The 22,709-nt window shown below is 39.4% G+C and overlaps 1 protein-coding gene across 3 annotated transcripts in view; it reads left to right on the top strand.

Annotated features, from left to right (window-relative positions):
• Positions 1-22,709, top strand: part of ghrhrb (growth hormone releasing hormone receptor b) — a 73,752-nt gene that overhangs the window by 39,457 nt on the left and 11,586 nt on the right. For all 3 annotated transcript variants that reach the window (XM_026147035.1, XM_026147033.1, XM_026147036.1), the window contains 4 exons: positions 2,577-2,687; positions 13,811-13,911; positions 16,965-17,062; positions 17,188-17,320. In XM_026147035.1, coding sequence (XP_026002820.1) covers positions 2,577-2,687; positions 13,811-13,911; positions 16,965-17,062; positions 17,188-17,320 — 443 coding nt within the window. The remainder of the gene's footprint in view (positions 1-2,576; positions 2,688-13,810; positions 13,912-16,964; positions 17,063-17,187; positions 17,321-22,709) is intronic.

The raw sequence follows: 22,709 nt of genomic DNA, 5'->3' as shown, positions 1-22,709 counted from the left end.
GAATAGATTTTATTTGAGATTCATTGATAATTATAATTTTAGGAATACACTTGATTTCTTAATAGAGAGCACCAGAGCCCCCCTCCCCCCGCTTTGTTCTTTGATGAAAGAAGGGTGGAAAATCTTTTTAAAATGAGTAAGACTAATAAAAGTCCAGGTCCTTAAGTATATGTGACCAGGTTCTTGGAACATGCACTGAGCAATTATGCAGTATTTTTTTTATTACATCTTTCTTTTATCACTTCAGCTGCAGAAGGTTCCAGAGGTATGGGAAAAATCAATTATTTCTCCAGTTGCTAAGACCACAAAACCTACATCATTAAATGATTTTAGGCCTCCTAAAGTCCTTTGAAAAACTTGTCAGGAAGGAGATCCTGCAGCAAGTAGAAAATCTTATAGACCCACTACAATTTGCATACAGGCCTCGTAGAGGTGTTGATGATGCAGTGGTCACTCTGTTGAATTTCCTTTATTGCCATCTCGATGGTGCTAAAGCTCATACTCGGCTTTTATTTATCGATTTTTCTTCAGCTTTTAATACTATCCAGCCACATCTTTTAGTTGATAAACTTCTTAACCAGTTTAAACTTGATTTAAACTGGTTGGTTGGATTTTAGACTTTTTAACTGACAGATCTCAGTGTGTGAACCGCTGTTTTTCCAAACAACTGAACTCTTCTACTGGCTCACCACAAGGTTGTTGTCTCTCTCCTCTACTGTATATTTTGTACACTAAAGACTGTCGCAGTACACAGGCCAACAGGCATTTCATTAAATATGCAGATGACACAGTCATTGTAAGCCTCCTTCATGGTGAAGAGGATTCCCATGGGCCTGTTGTGGATGAGTTTGTTTCGTGGTGTGATCAGTCCTTCTTAATGATCAACACCTTGAAAACCAAGGACATGGTTATTGACTTCAGGAAGACATCCCCACATCCTGCGCTAACAGTGGTAAATGGTGCAGCGATTGAACTGGTGGACAGTTATAAGTATTTGTGGGCTGTTCTTGATACGGCTCTGTCCTTTTAGTCACATCTTGCTTCTACAGTGAAAAAGGTTCAACAAAGACTGTACATTTTAAGGAGTTGAGAGGTTTTAATGTTTCATCTGAAATGATGACTCGTTTTTTATAAAAGTTTTATTGAATCTGTTTTAACCTTCTGTATCATTGCCTGGTATGGTAATATGTCCTTGAATAATAAGACCAGATTTAGCAACCTGGTTAAAGTGTCTGGTCAGATTTCAGGTCCAGCTTGTGAAATTTTCTAACAGGCAGGTGCTGAGGAAGGCAACCTCTGTCTTGTTGTGTTCAGATCATCCTCTCTTTAATGATTTTCAACTGCTTCCTTCAGGTCGTTGTTGTAAAGTGCCTGCAGTGAAGACATAGATTGTCTTTTCTACCTACTGCTATTATCATGGTTAATAACACTAAACCATAAGTGTTGTTGCCATTGCACATTGCACTTTCTTTAATGATAAAATTTAGGTTGTTTTCTCAGGGCTTATATTGTTTTTTGTGTGTATGTGATGTGTTTGTTTGTTTTTTATATTTCTGTATGGACATACTGCAAATCAATTTCCCGTTAGGGACAATAAAGTTACTATTGACCACTGACATTGACCATTGACAGTTAGATGCTCCTACCGAGTTAAGTTGGCGGATATCAGCGATTTTATCAGTGAAAAAAGATATAAGAGAGTTGCAAAAGTCAGCAGAGTTCATATGAGAGGAGAATGAGTCCGGAGGTTTTGTAATTTTACTAAACAATGAAAAGAGACCTGGAGTTACCTTCACTAGAACTGATTAAACCAGAATAGTATGCAGATTTGGCTGAAGCAATGCAATCCTTATGCAACAAGATATGATTGTTATACATTTCTTGTATCGTAAGTCCGGTTTTCTTGAACAGACGTTCCAGTTGGCGTCCTTTAGCTTTGAGATGGCGCAGGTTAAGAGTAAACCATGGTGCTGAACGGGAAAATGAGACAGTTCGGTGTTTAAGTGGAGCAAATGTGTTAAGAAGGTTATGGAGGTTGACATTATAGTGAGAAACAAGTTCATCTGGGGATCAGGAGCTGTGAATAAATGGAAGGTCATAAATGGCAGATGAAAGATCAGCAGGGTTAATATTACTAATTAAAGTGAAATAAAAATTCAACAATCTGATCAACTTTATATGTTATATCTACTTATGTCTGCTCATAGATCAGGTCTTCCCTGCCCATGAAACTGCTTATTAGTCAATGGTCTAATAATTTTTGAGCACTTGAACACAGCTCGAAAATCTGTCATTTCTAATCTGTAACCTGTAATTCTTAAGCTTTTAATGCAAAGTTTTGGAATTAATGCTAAAAATCTGCACTTCAGTCACATTGCAATTGTTTGACTTGAAGCATTTGATGGTGTGCAGAGGCAGAACTACAAGAACTGTGTCTTTGTCCAGCAAGTATATTTTTGTTTTGATGATGGTCTGACCATATGTAATATTTCTGTTTACTCACCTGTGCTGTGAAAGTATTAGTGCTGCTAACTGAGACTCTATAATGTTTGGTAATTACTGTCTTTCCTTGTTAGGCTGTCCAACAGTTTGGGACAACCTTCAGTGCTGGTATCATGCTGAGGTGGGACAGGTGGTCAATATCTCGTGCGCCTCTGGCATCTGGCAGCTGTTGCCTAATAACCAAGGTAAGTCCATTTCACCTCAAATTGAATGATTAGTTTTCTTTGGTTTAATTGGCTAATTTAAATAATTGCTACTGTACCAAAATTTGACATTTTGAGGATGCTTGGCTGTGTTTTTTTAATGCTCTAAAAACAATGTTCTTATGTTAGGGATCCTAACTTGATATAAACTGCAAGGAACTGCAGCAGAACCATCAGCGTTGGTTGAGGCAGGGCAACAAAGTGATTAATAATCAGAATCAGAATCAGAATCAGAATACTTTATTGATCCCTGGGGGAAATTATTTTTTGTTACAGTGCTCCATTTTAAACCAACATTAAGACAAGACAGACAATACGCTAACTAAGAATAGTACAATATATACATATATATACATACATACATACATAAGTCACTTATAAATAAATATTTGGAAAAGAAACATGTGTAGTTGTAGCAGCAAACAGTGTGTTAAGTGGATGCGTTGTACAGGGAGATGGCCACAGGCAGGAATGATTTCCTGTGTCGTTCAGTGGTGCTTTTCGGTAATCTCAGTCTCTCACTGAACGAGCTCCTGTGACTGACCAGCATGTCATGGAGTGGGTGGGAGGTGTTATCCAACATTGTCTTTATCTTGGACAGCATCCGCCTCTCCGACACCACCTTGAGGGAGTCCAGCTCCATCCCCACAACATTGCTGGCCTTACGGATCAGTTTATTAAGTCTGTTGGCATCTGCGACCCTCAGCCTGCTCCCCCAGCATGCAACAGCATAGAGGATCGCACTGGCCACCACAGACTCATAGAAAATCCTCAGCATTTTCTGGCAGATGTTGAAGGACCTCAGTCGCCTCAAAAAATAGAGACGACTCTGGCCCTTCCTGTAAAGTGCTGTGGTGTTTTTAGCCCAGTCCAGTTTATTGTCAATGTGTACTCCAAGGTATTTATAGTCCTCCACAATGTCAACACTGACCCCCTGGATTGAAACAGGGGTCAAGTGTTTCCTGGTCTTCCTGAAGTCCACGATCAGTTCCTTGGTCTTTGCCACGTTGAACTGCAGATGATTCTGCTCACACCACGTGACAAAGGAGTCGACCACAGCCCGGTACTCTGTCTCATCATCCCTGCTGATGCATCCAACCACCGCAGAGTCATCAGAAAACTTCTGAAGATGGCAGGTCTCTGTGCAGTGGCTGAAGTCTGTGGTGTAGAGGGTGAAGAGGAAGGGGGAGAGGACAGTCCCCTGTGGTGCCCCTGTGTTGCTGATCACCTTGTCAGACACACACTGTGGGAGACGTACATATTGTGGTCTTCCTGTCAGGTAATCAACAATCCAGGACACCAGAGAAGCATCCACCTGCATCGCTGCTAACTTATCACCCAGGAGGGTCGGCCTGATGGTGTTGAAAGCACTGGAAAAGTCAAAAAACATGACCCTCACAGTGCTCGCCGGCTGGTCCAGATGGGTGTAGACACGATTGAGCAGGTAGATGATGGCGTCCTCTGTTCCGAGACGAGGCTGATAAGCGAACTGAAGGGGATCCAGATGTGGTCTTACTATGGGTCGCAGCTGGTCCAGGATGAGCCTTTCCAGGGTCTTCATGATGTGGGAGGTCAGTGCCACGGGCCTGTAATCCTGGGGGCCACTGGGACGAGGCGTCTTTGGTACAGGGACGAGGCATGATGTCTTCCACATCACCGGGACCCTCTGCAGACTCAGACTCAGCATAAACAGTTTATGAAAGACTCCACACAGCTGGGGGGCACAGGTCTTGAGGACAAGGGGACTCACTCCGTCTGGTCCAGCAGACTTGCCTGAGTGAAGTCTCCTCATTTGCATCTCAACCTGGTATTGAGTGAAGGTGATGGGTGGGGGAGGGGTGTCAGGAATCTCACAGGAGGCAACATGTGAAGAGAGAGGCTGGCACAGTGGTGTGGCTCTGGATTCCAGGCTGACTGCAGGTGAGGTTGTGGGGGTAGGAGCAGACACTGTGGTGTCGAATCTATTGAAAAACAGATTCAACTCGTCGGCTCTATTCTCACCTCCCTCAGCTCCCCTGCTGTTGGTTGGCCTGAATCCAGTGATGGTCTTCATGCCCCTCCACACCTCTCTCATGCTGTTCTGCTGGAGTTTCCACTCCAGCTTCCTCCTGTAATTGTCCTTAGCCTCTCTGATCTTGTCCTTTAGTAACACCTGGACCTTCCTCACCTCCTCTTTGTTGCCCCCTCTGAAAGCCCTCTTCTTGTTGTTGAGGAGGGCTTTGATGTCCTTAGTCACCCACGGCTTGTTATTTGGGTAACAATGTGCTGCCAACAGTCATGGCGATCTTTTTATCCTCCTGCTTCTGTCTGTATAGTGTTTTCCTCCTTGATGTTATCTGTGTGTGTGTGTGTGTGTGTGTGTGTGTGTGTGTGTGTGTGTGTGTGTGTGTGTGTGTGTGTGTGAGCCAACTCAACAAAAGAATGTTGTTGTTTTTTTTAGATGCCACTAAAAGGAAGATTTGAACCTAAAAACCATTTGCATTTGTCCATTTTCACTTCCGAGCTCAGCAACTGACTGTGGTATATTTAGAGATCTTTGAGCACCAATGTTTTGTTTTCACTGAGTGGTTTACAAAAACTACATTTTTCTAGACTGCACACTGTAGAGACTAGTGCTGTCCTGACTGTTTACACGACCCTCACCTTTTCCAGAACTCTGACTCATCCAGCTGGCTGGTTTAAAGAAAACATAATAGACTCTCTCCAGTCTCTCATAACAACAAATCACTGACAGATAGATACAGACACAACTAAGAATAAAAAAAAAAACATGCATTTCTGGATATCTGAAAGATAAACAATGACAAAGAAGATATCAGTATTTAGACATGAGATGTAAAAATAAGCCACTGAAACAAAATGTAATGTCTTTACTAAATGTCTTTTACAACCCTTGCCTAGACCTAGACACAACATAGGTGTGACTCCCCACTCCTGCTACTCCCAAGAAAATGGGACTGGACTCTCACACACATCACATCACCACACGCACTCTGGTTTTTCTTCATGCACACTTCCTATAATTAATATCTCTTTCTGCTATTTGCACATTTTTTACTGTAAATTTCTAAGTTAAATCTGTAAATTTTGTATAACCTATAAATTGCAAATACTGTAAAACCACTGTCATTTAATGGTCGGGCATTGCATTGCACAGCTACAAGCATTTCACCTCATGTCATACTGTGTATGGTTGTGTGTGTGACAAATAAAATTTGAATTTGAATTTGAAGCAACACACACTCAAAGCTGGTAAACAGCTGGCTCTTTACTGGGTACAGAGGAGAAAAGGGGAGTGGTGAGGTGAGTTGGAGGTTAAGAGGCCATCCGATAATCCCTGGAACTTCTCCAGTCTCCACCTGTCTCAACAGCTACCGCACACCACACACACACCTAGGAGGGAAACCTGCACACACCCACACACACTCTTATGGCAGGAACCATGGAAACAGACATGGGACATGATCATGGATCGTAACAATGTATAAACTTGCAGTTTACTTTGAAAACAGTGTACATTAGATAAGCAACTTTTCTAATGCACTCCCAGAAGCTTCTCCACATTGCTGTAAAATTCTTACAGAAGTGCAAAAGGAAGAAATCTTACAAGCAAGAGCAACTAAATTTGAATCACATTTTTTGTTATTTTACCTGTTTTCTTTTTTTCTTTTTTAGCAGAAGAATCTACTGTCTTCTGTGGAACCAGTTCCCAGTTTAGATTTAGGGGACAGAAATTTACAGGATTAGGTTTAAAATATGGTGACCCTGAACCCCCCGTAGTTACACTGCAACTGACCTAAACAACTGGGGATTTCCATGATGTACTGAGTGTGTCTTCTTCCCTCTCTGTGTTTATACACCACTTGGAATTTAATCATTATTAATAATCCTCTGGCTCTCTCCAATGTGTGTTGTCTCACTTCCTTCACCCACCAAGTGGTCACGGCAGATTCCTCCCTCCCTGAGACTGGTTCTGCTGAAGGTTTCTTCCTATTAAAAGGAGATTTTTCCTTTTCACTGTTACCAAGTGCTTGCTCACACGGGGTCGTCTGATTGCTGGAGCTTTCGCTTTGTTGTTGTAGGGTGTCCATACTATAAGAGTTGAGTTGTGCCTATATTGAATGTAATTAAAGGTATGAAACTTTCATATGAACTGATCAAATAGCTCTAAGATCACTGGCTGACTGAGTGCCTGCCCTTTTGTTGTGTCAGCTGTTTTGCTAAATTGTTGCTAAACAGAATAAGTAGTTGCAGCAGAGAACATGCACAGTAAGTGAGAGGCTGTGTGTAGAAAAGATTTACTTGACTAATTTCCAGTCTTGAATAAAACACTGCTTAAATGAAAAAAAGAAAAAGGAAAAAATGCAGAGTGAAAGTGTATACTTTGCGTGGAGGGATCAGGAGGCGGAGGTAGCTGCTGATGACCTCATAACTCAGTGTTAGTGGGTTCTCGGACCCCACTGGATTTCCTCCTCCACAGACAGTACCGATAAGTCCAGCTCTGTAACTGTGCAGGTGATCCAGGCTTTTCAGTGGGAGAATATAATGAATTGGAAAATCAAAGAGTTCACTGTATAAGCCTTCCTTCAGGAATGAGTTGGCGCTGCTCGATAGGAATAGCATTGTGAGCTCTAATGCCCTCCCTGGAGCCTTGGCCTTCAACCTCCATTCACATCCTGCCATTTGCCGCGGCTGCAGGCCTGCAGGCTCTACATGCCACTTTATACTGAGGCTAATACAGCTGGATAACGCTAAATCCACCCACGACTCAAACCCACACTCTCCTCGCTTAAGCGTCGGACAGGCATTTTCAAATAGTGAAACAGATTTTTTTTTTTTTAAGTGTAAACTTTGTATCCTCCTCTCACAAACACAAACTTGCACCATATACCTGGTGACCTTGTGTGCATCATTTATTCCATAAGGGTCACTGTGGCTGAGCTCCACTATTCTAACTCCAGGCAATGGTGGGAGAACATTGCTTTGAATTCAGCTAATTCAAATCCAGCATTTGCACCCTTCACCTGCATCATCTCCATTAATACTTACAGTTATCTAATAAAAACGTTTCTAATATTATGTTTTTGTTGTAACCTTGGATTCACAGGCAGCAAGTGACAGTTTATAGAAATCAACTAAAATGTTGCTCGCTGTGCAGACTTATGGAATGGGCTATTTTTATGCCCTAAAATGACAAAATCATTAAAATACACCTTACAAGTACAATTTTATGTTTAAAGCTTGTGTAAAGTGTAAACAAAGCAGCCAAAGTAGCCTAGGCCCATTGCAATGTATTGAAGGGAGGATTTAGGGTCACTTTAGGGCCACTTCCAACCCTAACTATATGCTTTTGATAAGCATATAGTTAGGGTTGGAAGCAATGTGCCCTCTAAGCTGCGCGCGTGCGCAATTGCGCACTGCTGGAATGGTCTCTGCACACAGAAAATCTGTGTTGTGCACAAAGAAATCTAACCTGAACTGAAATTAAAATAAATACGTTAACAATTCTGTTTTGCAGTGTTATTCAGTGAGTGACTGGCTGCTCCTGTATGGGATTAGAACGATGCCACCTTATCCCATAGTCCAGCCAATGATGCGATTCACATTCTTATATACGCACCTAATCAATGTCGTTGACAGGTTATGACAGCGTCCTTATGTGCCGGTACCACTGTAATTTGATTATTTTAATAAACCATGTAACTTGGATGGATTCGATGCTGGCGTGACCACAGTGCACACGTCTGCTGTTGCTCACAGTGGTTCAAGGGACCGCTCAGGGAGTTTGTGTGTTCGCTCAGACACATGAAAAATTAGAGGGAACATTGGTTGGAAGTGGAAGTAATCTTGAAAGTAGTCTCACTAATCCAAACTGGGAGCTGGTTCCACAGAAGAGGTGAAAGCTGATGGCTCTGCTCCCATTCTACTTTAAATATCCTAGGAACCACAAGTAAGCCTGCAGTCTGAGGACGAAGTGCTCTATTGGAGTGATATCAGGCCATTTCCTATGGCCTGATCTAAGCGCTGTATTAAATTATTACAATCAACAGTATCAAACACAACACTGAGATGACAATCACAGAGATGACTCCACTGTTGGGGCCATAAGATCATTTGTAACCTTCACTAATGCTTTTTTTTGTGCTGTGATGAGCTCTGAAACCTGAGTAAAACTCTTCAAATCAACCATTTTTCTGTAATTGATCAGTTAGCTGCTTTATAACTTCTCTTTAAAGAATTTTTGCGATAAAAGGTAGGTTTGAGATTGTCCAATAATTAGCTAAGACAGATGGATGGAGTGATACCTTTTTAAGGAATGGTTTTATCATTGCCTTTAGTACTTATACCATTATTAGCTTAAATGTCTTTGGCAAGTAACCCAATAATAGAGACAGGAATGCTTGGCTCAGCAGAGTTTTGACTTTGTGTCAGCCTGGCTACAGTGAAGAAGTAGCCATCGATCATATTTAATCTCTGTATAGTTAATATTTCTTTTTACATGCACTTTGTAGACCCTTTTTTAAAATCCATGGACAGTCAGTATATATATGTTTTTTTTTACTATGCTGCTTTATTGGCAATTTATATTAAACAATAAGGCAAATAATCTACCATATTTTCTGGACTACAAAGCGCACCTGAATATTAGCCGCACAAGCTAAAATCAAGAGAAAATCCTGTTTTGTACATACATTAGCCGCACCTGACTAAAAGCCGCAGGTGTTTCAATGTTGACTTATCATATGTAAGAGAATATGCAAAAGGAATATGCAAGGGAATTGTCAGGAAAGAGATGGCTGTTTGGAGACACATCCCTTTTATTAATATTTTGAAAAACAAGTTATGGGTACATATTTGCATAACTTTTTAGGTATACGTACAAGTACCGGTAATTACAAGTACGAAACATGTACTGTGCTTCATAAACGAGTAACAAATGTAGTATATAACAATAACCTACAGCACACCAGAAGAATAGATTCGGACTACCTTTTAGGCTCAGGTGCAGTGACACGGCTTTAACAAGAAGAAAAGTCAGTCATTCACCATTATCTTTCTCTTCTTCGTGCGCACTAAAACCACCAAAGTCCTCTTCTCCAGTGTCGGAAACGAACAGGCTCAGGGTGGCTTCGTCATCCACTCTTAGCTCCTTTCCTTTGTTGTCACTTTCAAAACCAAACAAATCCTCGTTGTCAGTGTCAGAGTCGAACACCCTCTGAAGGGCCGTGGCGGTGTCCTCCTCTCCACCATGCAACAGTCCAGCCCTTCAAAATCCGTTGGTGATCATGGATGTTTTCACACTTTTCCACGCTGTCAGAATTCACTGGTGGAGTTGGGCATAAGTTGCTTTTCGCAAGTTTATCGCCGTTCGTCATCCACGCCTCCCGCTGAACACGTAGCACTACTTTGAAGTTTGTTTTTCGCGCTACTTCGTACGGCACTACGTTGCCTGGCGGACGGACATGTGACCAACATACCACTCTTGAACCCCGATACTGTGTATCTGATCACATTCCCTTCCGCCAGGCAACGTAGTGCCGTACAACAGCGGAACAAACAAAACAAATCCTCTTATGATATCACAAAAATCATGGACAATCCTTAGAAAAGCCGCACCTGACTAAAAGCCGCAGGGTTCAAAGCTTGTGCAAAAAGTAGCGGCTTATAGCCCGACAATTACGGTAATCAATCTGTCATATACATAATTAATATCCTGGTTCTCATATTTAACCTCAGTTCTGTTAAAAAGCAGTTAAAGGAAATTACTGAGGACTCATCTGTATTCTTCATTTTCTTTTCATTTACTTATGCTTTTAGTTCCTATCATAAACTGCAAAAACTGGACAATGGTCACTGATATTATTTATTAATAATCAACCTATTTACTTTATTTTCAGTATCATTTGAAAATATATTGTCTATAAGAATGCCATAATATGATGTGATTCTAGAACTTCTAATGATTTCAGGTTACAGGCTCTTATATATTATAGGCTCTGTCATTTTATGTTTATTTGGGTTTAACATTTTAATTTTTAAAATTTACACAAATTAAATTTTTTGGCATTTTCCTGTGAACTTTTCCTGCATCCAGTCTTTACAGTCTTTGTAGATTTCAACTGTTATGCATTCCAGCACATTATTAGTCAGTGTCATCACCAGAGGTTACTGTAATCCAATTACTTTTTTCAAGTAATGAGTAAAGGATTACTATTGCAAAAAAGGTAATTAGATTACTGTTACTTTCCCGTAAGCATGCTGCGTTACTGTGTTACTAAAACCGTGATTAATTGCGAGAGTGTCTCATGACAATGAGGTAAGCGAGTGTGACATTCGTGGCAACAGCTGTGTGCAGATCAACAATGGATAATATATTGAGTGCGGAAGAGCATATGATCATGCAGCGTTTAAAGCGTGGAAGTACTGACCTTACTTTGAGTTTGATTCCGTAAAAAGTGACAACATTAGCGTCCGCTGCTCACTGCGTGGGAAGAAAACTTCTTTTTACAGCGAAAAAAAACCCTTAACTTCTGAGCAAGCACCAAGTACGCTACCAGGGAATGGGAAACTCACAGACAAACCCGCAGATTCTTCCACTGACCACTGCGGCACACCTGCACCAGGGTAAACCTCCGCCTACCCAACTCCTGCTTTACAGGTGAAAATAGAACAACAGGACCGCTGAGTCTTTGATTTTATTTATTTTCTGCTGTGTTTTACTTGCATTTATTTGAAAGACTGAGTGTAAACACCAAAAACCTATTTTATTTTATGTGCAGAAAATAGGTTTAAATGTTAAACAAATTTCTTCCAGTCAGTGAATGTTGCATATAATTGAATTTTTGCTTGATGCATAAAGTTAAAAGATTAAAACTAATAAAACAAGTTTTAAAACGAGACTTTTCCATTTGATTACATTTTGTATGATGGATTATGCAGAAAAAGTAGAATTGGGCTGAAAGATCTATCGCTTTATTACCTATTCAGGTTGTAAATCGTGTTTTTTAAAAATAACTAAGTAACTAAACTTATTTGCTTTGAAAATAAGTAATCAGTAAAGTAATGGGATTACTTTTTTGGGGAAGTAATAAGTAATTAGTTATCAATTACTTTTTTCAAGTAACTTGACCAACACTGGTAATCACATTATCCAGTCCCTTAAACTTTAAATATTTGTCCACACAAGGCCACTCCTCAGCCACCAAAGAAGCAGCATCACACTTTGATCCAGTAGCAGTCCTTGTGAAAGAAGTCACATACTGTTTAAATTCTATTCATGTGTACACATGGTTACAAAGAAAAAACAAAACATAAATACCTGACTCTATCCACAGAATCCCAAAAGACTGAAGGCGCTACACAAAAGGCTGATTCTGCTCCAAAATGACTGCAAGCATAATAGGCAGTTTCTCACATGGATCAACGTGTGACATAGAATGTTATGTATGAATCCTGAATAGCTGACTTTGATTGTCAGTAGAGAAACATTGAACTGGAATTGCATGATTTAGAACTGACTTACTGTGGCAAGTGACCAGGGAATCAGCTTCAAATACATATATATCTAATTCAGCAGCCTGATGTTCACAGCTCTAGAAATGTAAGTGACATATCATAACCCATAATATTTGTGGTATGGTGTTCTGCTGGGTAGAATTATATTGTGTAAACTGGTGAATCAATAAAAGCTTGGTAAATGGCAAGACAGCAGTGCAATGGTTAGCACTCTCACCTCACCTTACAGCAAGAAGATCCTGAGTTTGAATCTTCTGACTAGTTAGGTAGATGCTTTCTATATGGAATTTGTAATTCCGCTTTAGCTGTGAAACACACAGCTGTTTAAATGTATTGACATTTTAAATTTCAGTTAAGGAAAAGTTGCAAAACTAGTTGCATATGCTGTCAGTTATAAATTTTAGAAAGAAAATATGAAGTGGTACAACAACTGAAATGGAAGACAAAAAAATTTCAAATGGTGAACGTGTAATTTTTAGTAGCAGCAGTAGTTATGTACTGTATCTGTGGTAATATTATCAGCGTTTACACGTGGTTGTCATGTGCCTGCTGTATTTTCACACTATTAACAGGAAGATGGAGTAATCCACTGAATCTTAAGAGCTGTGGTGCAGTATCTCTTCTGATAAACTCTCAGAATATTTGTGCTCATGTGCATTCCTGTGTTTATAAGGAGGTGCTGGTGTATAAGAGTGATGGATGAATGTTTTCTTATTGTGCATCTGTGTCCCAGTTTTTAAAATGCACGTGCCGATGCACACAGCAAAGGATATAACCCTAATCCCGGTCCATTTACACTTTTTTCCATTTGCTTTTTGGTTGGCAAATGGAAGAAAGGGGGTTGGTTGCTGGTAATTTGCACAGCAGCACTGTGCAAAAGTCTTGAGTCAAAGAACACCCCCATCCAGCTATATTGGAATTTTTTTTCCAGTTTATCAATCTAAAGTGAATTCACTGTTTGAGTTTTGCTCTTCAACTCCCAAGAATAACACCTGGCACAATAACCTTTTTGCCTTTTTGTTCACATGGACTTTTTGTGTACATGGACAATTGTTTAAATAAATAAACAAATAAAAAGAAATTTTAAATGAATTTCCTAATGCATATTTTATTGCACAATTCATTATTGAAGCACAACATTCTTCATTTGCATGCATGTGGCACTTCTGGTCCTCCATACTGGACACAGGAATGCAGACTTGAAACAGAGAACACAGAAGGGCACGGAAAAAAAACCTTGGGGAATAAGTGATAAGTTGAACTTCAAAAAGAAAACATAATCTGGATATAACATCACAGAAAACTAAAAAAATAGAAACTATAGCTAGAATATGTAAATAAAGAACAGACTATGCAGAAAATATAACAATGAGCAAAACTAAAATACTAAACTCAGTCATTTTTTCATTTGTTACGCCACTTAGGACTGACATGTGAATGACTGAAAAAATAAGAAAAGACCCTACTTAAAAGGGCTGAATGAGACTTCTGTCTGTACATAACAAGCAAATTTGAAACACCACAGTTTGGTGGTATTTCCCTTGGCAGAAACCGCTGAGTTTCATATATTTTTGTTGTTGTTGTTTTAGGTTATATCTATAGGAACTGCACTGAGAAAGGATGGTCGGACTTCTACCCATCCTATGAAGAGGCCTGTAAGATTCCAGAGGATGAAGAAATCGAACCAGAGGTAAACATTGCTCATTCTCACTTAGAGATCCAAGACTATTTGCTGGATTTTTTTTTCTACTGATATTAAAAGAATTCATTGTGATAAAAATATTAAAGTTTTTTTTAATGATCTCAGCACCCTGCACATTTTTCAGCTACAGCCTTGCAGAAGACCATCTGGGTCGGTATATATTGTGATTTATTTACTATGTTTTGTTTGTTTTCATTTTATTTTAGTTTGCTATGTTGATTCCAGAGGTGGCAAAAGTGCAGATATTCTTTACTTGTGTACAGATACTATAAAAATACTATGGTAAACGTTTAAGTACCGAATCAACTTTTTTTACTCAAGTGAGAATGAAGTGGTGCAAGCTCTGAAATGTACTCAGAGAAATAAAGTTAAAAGTAGCTCCTTGAAAAATAATTCTACCAGATATTTTTGTACAAAGGGTAACTGAACTAAATGCTAATTCTAAAGAATGTGGTCAGATTGAATCTGTTATATAAGACACAAGCAGTAAAAAAGAATAAAAAAGAAATATTTTCTGTTGCCTACATTGTAAAGGGTGACTTTGCTTCCACATATAAACAGAAAAATACAGTAAGGAGTTCAAGTGGGATTCAGCAGCTGGGTGAACCCTAAGACTACTTGTAGTAGCTCAGTGTGGGGACACGAATCACAACTCACAATATTTTCTAATGTGAGCTTCAGTAAATTGTCTTTGTGTACAGGTTGTGATCAGGTGACCTGCTGTGCTTTTTGGATTTACAAAGCCTAATTTAACAAGATATCAGCAGATGTTTCTAGCTAACCTGTTTACCCTGCACAAAACTACTGATAATTTTCATTTAGCATTTGAGTAACACAAATTTAATATACTTAGTTTGTTTTGCTGGACATTTCACAATATGAAACAATCCAAACACATATGTATATTTAATATGTAATTAAAAATGATGGCACTACATGTCAAATCTGCAGTTTATCAAGTATAATTGAGCGGTCCTTATCTATAAAAAAAATAAATAAGGGAGTCTCCAGAATTTTTTCATAGGGGTCGCCATCTTGGGGCAGCTAAAAAATATTGAGGTGGCATAACCAAAAACATAATTTCCATTTTTATTATGCTATTGTCAAATATAGTTTACTTGAAAAGTTTGGCAAAAAGGAGAAAGATAAAATAATAATTTGTCTAGTTAATTTCCTGCTATTAAAGGTGATACCACTGAAAATATGTACATATGAAAACCAGGTACTTGATTTTGAAATCCATAATACGTTTTAACTGACTGATCAATTGACTAGAAGTCCCAACCAACACTTTAATATTTCTCAGCAGAGCTGAGCAGAAGCAGCCTGAAGCGTCACGGTCAGCGGGAGCTGACTGTGTGCGGAGTAAGTAAACATCATTACAAAATAAAGCAAGGCGAATAGGGGCAAGTAAACTAAACTAAACTGTGAAGGACTGACTATAACAAACATGACATGAAAATAATTCTGAACATTATAAAGCAAAATAATTATACATGCAAGGAACTATGACGAGAAAACATGAACTGAGGAGAATCATGAAAATGCGTTAACCTGATGTGAGCTGGAGAGAAGGAAAACAGACGACCTGACACTGAACAAAGGAAGACAGGACTTAAATACACACAGGAGGTGATTGTGGAAGTGGAAACACATGGGGAAACAGCTGACTCAAATGAACATAATGACACCACAGGGGAAGAGTAAAACTAAACACATGGAACAAAGAAACATAAGACTTTTAAAATAAATCAGGAAACATTGAAGGATGTAAACATGACAACACAAGCTTGACAATATGGAACACACAGACATAAAACACATGACACAAAAACCAAGGACACAGATGATAGTAATTGCTGAACTGAAACTCAACTAGACCCTAAATAAGAATAACACAAGAACTTATAATCACAAACTTAACATAAGAACTCAAAAATACAGAGCGAACTGAAAATGTTGGGTCACAGACCCAGCCCCTGACATAAAGCTTCACTCTCCCAGAATGAAGTTAACTTGTCCAGGAAAGACAAATCAGTCCAAATCAAATTAGATCATGTAAGAGTGTGAAGTGTTTCCGGTCTCTATTTTGGGGGCTGGCCAGTGCAAACAATCCGGGTGATAACTGTGTGGAATCCTGTGAAACATGCTTTTTACGTTTTCTTCACAGGACTGCAAGAACAAGCATGTTTTGAATGTGATTCCTAATTAATCAAGTAGCCATGGATAACTGGAGAGGTGAAATATATTAATGCAGTTGCTGGTATTCTGGTCATCAGTGTTAATAATGAAACTGCTCCACCTATTTCTAAACAGATTTCTCCAGGGTTGGATTACAGTAAATTTGGTTCAGGTCGCATCAAATATAGTAGCTGCATTATTCAATGAACAACTCATAAAGACAAACATAATAAAACAGCAGATGGGTCATTATCTCGTCACATTATTGAACACTTGAAGGTTGTGAATGAGCGTTAGGTTAATACTTGCTGGTGTCTGTTTAGGATAATAGTTTGCCATTTCTGGACTGTGCTGTGCACACTGGGGAGAATGGAAAAGTCAGCATTTAAGTTTACCCCAAGCCCACACACACAGACCAGTATCTACTCTTTGACTCCCACCACCCTCTGGAGCACAGACATGGAGTAATCAGCACACTACAACACTGGGCAGAAAGCATTCCCACTAAGCCAGAAGGGAAATAAAAAGAACACATACATGTAAAGAAAGCTCTCAAAACACGTGGTTATCCCAAATGGGCTTTCATCAAGTCAGCAAAGATGGGTAGGAAAGAAGGTAAGGCACAAATTAGGGAGAAACAGGATGAAAAACGGAAAAGGTCACTCTTTCGAGGACGCCAATGTTCACATTTTGGACAGAGAAGGCAGATGATTTGAAAGAGGAGTGAAATAAGCCATCTATGTCCACTGTGAACAACTTGTTGAACAAATGCGGTGGCTTACAACACCAGCTGTCTGCCACCTACAGTGCAGTTTTGAGATCCCTTCCCTTAACCCCCACTCACTTCTCTTTTTTTTCAGACAACGTATTTCTCCAACTTCAAACAGGTGTACACTGCTGGCTACGCTACCTCCCTCATCTCTCTTATATCAGCTATTTTTGTCTTCACTGTCTTCAGGTAATGCTGGAGGTCTCATTGAAAAATATTAGACTCTTTTAGACTAAATGACTCTGAAATAAAATAGTATATGAACATTTATCCAAACAGATTAATTGAAGGTTCTTTTTTCTTCTACTCTTTAGGAAATTTCACTGCACCAGGAACTACATCCACATGAACTTGTTCTTCTCATTCATCCTGAGAGCGAGTGCTGTCTTTATCAAAGACGCTATCCTTTTTTCTGATGAAAACATGGACCACTGCTTTATGTCTACAGTGAGTATGTCATCTTCCATGCCCATCAAAGGCACTATATTTACTTAAGAAAACTGGCAGTAGGATTAAGGATAGTATGGTTATCTAAAAATAAACTAAAATTCAGCGTGACAAAACTATTTTACTTAAGTGAAAAACACATTAAAAACTAGGTTACAGAAAAAAACCCTCACTGAAATTATATTATGTGGTTACAAAATGAGCTAAAGTGGGAGATTGACTTAGTTTTTAGGGTTTGGAGGCATTGATGCATGTTGTTAATGATATAGATATTCCATTCTCATTAAACATATAGCTCATAGACTCCAGTTCCCCCACGACAGAGATAGATGGGGGGATATGTGGATGTGTCTATGTGTCAGTGTGTCAGCTGTTTTCAAAAGGTCTCATTTGTATTGAAGCATCAATACAGAACATTGTAAGATTGACCATTTAAAATACTTATTTTAAATATTTTAAATAGTAAAACTAATACAGAAACTTAAAAACTAAAAAAAAATGTTTACATTTTTTTAATTATAAACTAGCTGAAACATAGCTTAACTAAAAGTAAAACCTGAAGATTGGGGTCATTACTCAAAACAAGTAATGCACTACAGCTTACACTTCACTTTTTAAAAGATTTTGTTTCTTTTGCTTATCTAGTGAAGGGTTACAAGGGTGCTCTCAAACTATGACTCTGTCCTGTCATAGTTTGAGAGGGAGGTACAACAGGCAGGTATGCAGACATCCATTCTGGGTTACATTCACCAGTCACCAGTTAGATGAGAAAACTGCAGTCCCCAGAAAGAATCCACAGAGGCACAAGGAGAAATATGCAGTCTCCACATAAAAGCGCACCACCTTGCTGGCCTTCACAGGGAAGGTTACTCCTTGTGGAAAATAATAAATTACACAACTTATTATATTTTTTATTTTGTTACTTGGCAACAGTGCCTGTGTAAATAGCAAACTAACAATAAAAATATGATATGTACACATATCATCCACTATTTCGGGACTGACCTCACTGACTGCTCTTTATGGTCCCCCTCTGATCCACTCTTGCAATAAGGAAGAACTAATGAGCATAATATCACTCCTCAGTTTTTAGACTGCTTGGTCCCTTTTGTACTTCTGCAGCATGAATTAAACTCAATAAAAAATATAGCTTAGAACATTTTTTTCTATCCACCCAAGATGCAGATAATTAAATGATACTTAATTGTCAGTGTGGTACTTCAATTCAATTCAATTCAATTTTATATATATAGCACCAAATTACAACAACAGTCACCTCAAGGTGCTTTATATTATAAGGTATACCCTGCAGCAATACATAGAGAGAAACCCAACAATCATATGACCCCCTATGAGCAAGAGGGGCAGCTATCTGCTGCGACCAGTTGGTGTCAGAGAAGGAAGACAGAATAACAGACATGCTGTGGAAGAGAGCCAGAGATTAATAGTAAGTATGATTCAATGCAGAGAGGTCTATTAACACATAGTGAGTGAGAAAGGTGACTGAAGAAGAAATACTCAATGCATCACAGGAGTCCCCCAGCAGCCTAGAACTATTGCAGCATAACTAAGGGAGGATTCAGGGTCACCTGATCCAGCCCTAACTATGTGCATAATCAAAAAGGAAAGTTTTAAACCTGATCTTAAAAGCAGAGATTGTGTCTGTCTCCCGAATCCAACCTGGAAGCTGGTTCCACAGAAGAGGGGCCTGAAAACTGAAGGCTCTCCCTCCCATTCTACCTTTAAATACTCTAGGAAATTCTGGGTTTCTTGGACAAGTGCTCCAATTTCTACTTAAGAATATAGTTGGGGGGGAAAGGCAGTGGTCCTTTCAAAATAGCCCTTTATTTTGCCAGCACCACAATTACAATGACTTCCAAAATGTGCAACACAAGAAGTATCCATGTTTTAAAGCTATAATCAGAACTTGTCAAGTAATCTTGGAAAAAGTAACTAAACTTGGTCAATTATTTCTTCAGACTTTACATGTCAAACCTTCTCAGAAGAAACAAGACATGTTGGCAATTTAACAATGTATTAAACAAACAGGGGTCTCAATAGCATGTGGAAGAACAATACACAGAATCAGCCTGGCACCACATCTTCATGCTGGCCACAATCTGGACACACTAAAGCAGTGGGATGGTATCGCATTCTTCAATCAGCACTTGTCACAGGTCAGCCAAATAAACAGGCTTTCCAGTGGTATGAGATTTATACCCGTTGCAACAATAAAGAAATAATAAACCAAATGCAAATTTCCTTACTTTGCATGCTGCTAATAATCCAATTTAATAGTTTTTTAATTTAATCTAACTGCACAGGTTAGATTATTGTTTCTATCCAGCCATATTCTTTTTACAATTACTAGGTAAATCTGTTGCAGGAAAAAAGGGAGATAAAATATCCATGTTTCAACTGCAAGGTTTCTTTAAACTGTAGCAATGAGTTTGGTTAGCTGTGTTTGGTTTTCTTGATATCGTCTCTGATGAGGTTAATAACTTAATATAAGAGCAGCAAGGAGCAAGACTGAAATGCTGGGAATGGCTGAGCAAAGAGCCGGTGAGAGCATAAATGTGTTTCCCTTTGTGTTTTTCTCCTGATGAGGCTGTCTGGAGTGCTGGTAAGTGTGCCTCTTGTGTCGGTATGAGGGACCAGCACCAGAACATCAGCATGACTCGTAGAAAGGCTTTGAGGCACAATGAATAGGTAATATGAAGGGAAAAAAAGCCTACTCATGACATCAACAAAAACACGGTTTAAAGAAAAATACAGTGGGCAAGGCTAGATATGGATAAGAAGATGGTTCTAGAACAGGATTCACAGTGAAATCTATCAATCAGTAATACATTATGTATTAATTACGAACTGTCCAGATGTATCAAATATCATGTACAAAAGGTTAGCAGCTAACTAGTGAAGAAAATAGAAGAAAATTACAGAAACAGGCAATGGAGAGCAAAACTAGAGCTAAAACACCTTGAATAGTTGGCATCCCTTCTGGTGGGAACTATCTAACTGAGGGTTACTCTTCAAAAACGTACAGGGAATTAGGCAACAGATTGCTAACAAGTCTAATTTAATATGCTATATGCATATAACATGCTTTTTAGCTTTCATAGTGTGAAGTAGGAAGTGGGCTCACCCAAGTATCCCAAAATTTTGTCCAACACCCGAAAGGTGACAATGACAGAGTAGCGAAAACTACAAGTAATGTTTGAAATATGACAGAGGTCAGTAATTTGCACCAGAGGTACACTTCAACTGTGAGAGACAGAATGTGAAAAAAAAATCCATGAATTCACATGGTAGGATTTGTAAAGAATTTATTCGTAAATTAGGGTGGAAAATAAGTATTTGGTCACCTCAAACAAGGAAAATCTCTGGCTCTCACAGACCTGTAACGTCTTCTGTAAGAAGCTTTTCTGTCCCCCACTCGTTACCTGTATGAATGGCACCTGTTTGAACTCATCATCTGTATAAAAGACACCTGTCCACAGCCTCAAATAGTCAGACTCCAAACTCCGCCATGGCCAAGACCAAAGAGCTTTCGAAGGACACCAGGAAAAGTATTGTAGACCTGCACCAGACTGGGAAGAGTGAATCTACAATAGGCAAGCAGCTTGGTGTGAAAAAATCAACTGTGGGAGCAATCATCAGAAAATGGAAGACATACAAGACCACTGATAATCTCCCTCGATCTGGGGCTCCACGCAAGATCTCATCCGTGGGGTCAAAATGATCATGAGAACGGTGAGCAAAGATCCCAGAACCACACGGGGGGACCTGGTGAATGACCTGCAGAGAGCTGGGACCAAAGTAACAAAGGTCACCATCAGTAACACACTACAACGGCAGGGAATCAAATCCCGCAGTGCCAGATGTGTTCCGCTGCTGAAGCCAGTGCATGTCCAGGCCCGTCTGAAGTTTGCCAGAGAGCACATGGATGATACAGCAGAGGATTGGGAGAATGTCATGTGGTCAGATGAAACCAAAGTAGAACTTTTTGGTATAAACTCAACTCGTTGTGTTTGGAGGAAGAAGAATACTGAGTTGCATCCCAAGAACACCATACCTACTGTGAAGCATGGGGGTGGAAACATCATGCTATGGGGCTGTTTTTCTGCCAAGGGGACAGGACGACTGATCCGTGTTAAGGACAGAATGAATGGGGCCATGTATCGTGAGATTTTGAGCCAAAACCTCCTTCCATCAGTGAGAAGTTTGAAGATGAAACGAGGCTGGGTCTTCCAACATGACAATGATCCAAAACACACCGCCCGGGCAACAAAGGAGTGGCTCCGTAAGAAGCATTTGAAAGTCCTGGAGTGGCCTAGCCAGTCTCCAGACCTCAACCCCATAGAAAATCTGTGGCGAGAGTTGAAAGTCCGTGTTGCTCGGCGACAGCCCCAAAACATCACTGCTCTCGAGAAGATCTGCATGGAGGAATGGGCCAAAATACCAGCTACTGTGTGTGCAAACCTGGTAAAGATCTATAGTAAACGTTTGACCTCTGTTATTGCCAACAAAGGTTATGTTACAAAGTATTGAGTTGTATTTTTGTTATTGACCAAATACTTATTTTCCACCCTGATTTACGAATAAATTCTTTACAAATCCTACCATGTGAATTCATGGATTTTTTTTTCACATTCTGTCTCTCATGGTTGAAGTGTACCTCTGGTGCAAATTACTGACCTCTGTCATCATTTTAAGTGGGGGAACTTGCTGTATTACTGTTTCTGTTGCACAAATTAATCTTTTAAGATGTTTATAGGCAAGAAGGTAGATGTGTAAACTTCAAATATCTGTTCGATTTATCAAGACATGGTGTAAAAGTGCTCCAGTGTTTTCAGATAAGTCCCTTCCTGCTGGTCTAACAGCTAACTTGCTCCACCAGCTGTCAACTGACCAGAAGGTCAAGGCTCACTATACCCAACGAGAACGCTTATTTCAGGGACATCGTTTTAAGAACCCTCTGTGGCTTTCACCAATCAGTGGAAGTGAAAAGAAAGAAATAATTCACAAAGCTTCATAACCAGATTATTTAACAAATTTTAAGGATTACATAAGCACATAGGCTTTATGGAGTGTGATTTCTGCAACACTCAAAAGCCAACAACTCTGTGATGCATTGAGTGTTTCATCCCAGATGCCATGCTCCCCAAACACCATTTTGGCTGCCAGCTGTTTCAGAGTTCTGACATTTAGCGCACAGCAACAGAAAAAGACAAGAATATCAAAATTATTCTGAGATATAGACAGTGTACCAGTTTTGCTGGAGTTAAGGGAATCTAAATCCAATAACGTTTAGTTAAACAGTAACAGGCTTGAATATTATTTACAAGCAAAATAAATATCCCAAAGTCCTCATCTTAAGACTCAAGTA

This window comes from Astatotilapia calliptera, chromosome 17 (genome assembly GCF_900246225.1).
Source record: "Astatotilapia calliptera chromosome 17, fAstCal1.2, whole genome shotgun sequence".
NCBI lineage: Eukaryota > Metazoa > Chordata > Actinopteri > Cichliformes > Cichlidae > Astatotilapia > Astatotilapia calliptera.
The sequence above is the reverse complement of the archived record's forward strand: the minus strand, read 5'-3'. Positions and strand labels throughout refer to the sequence as shown.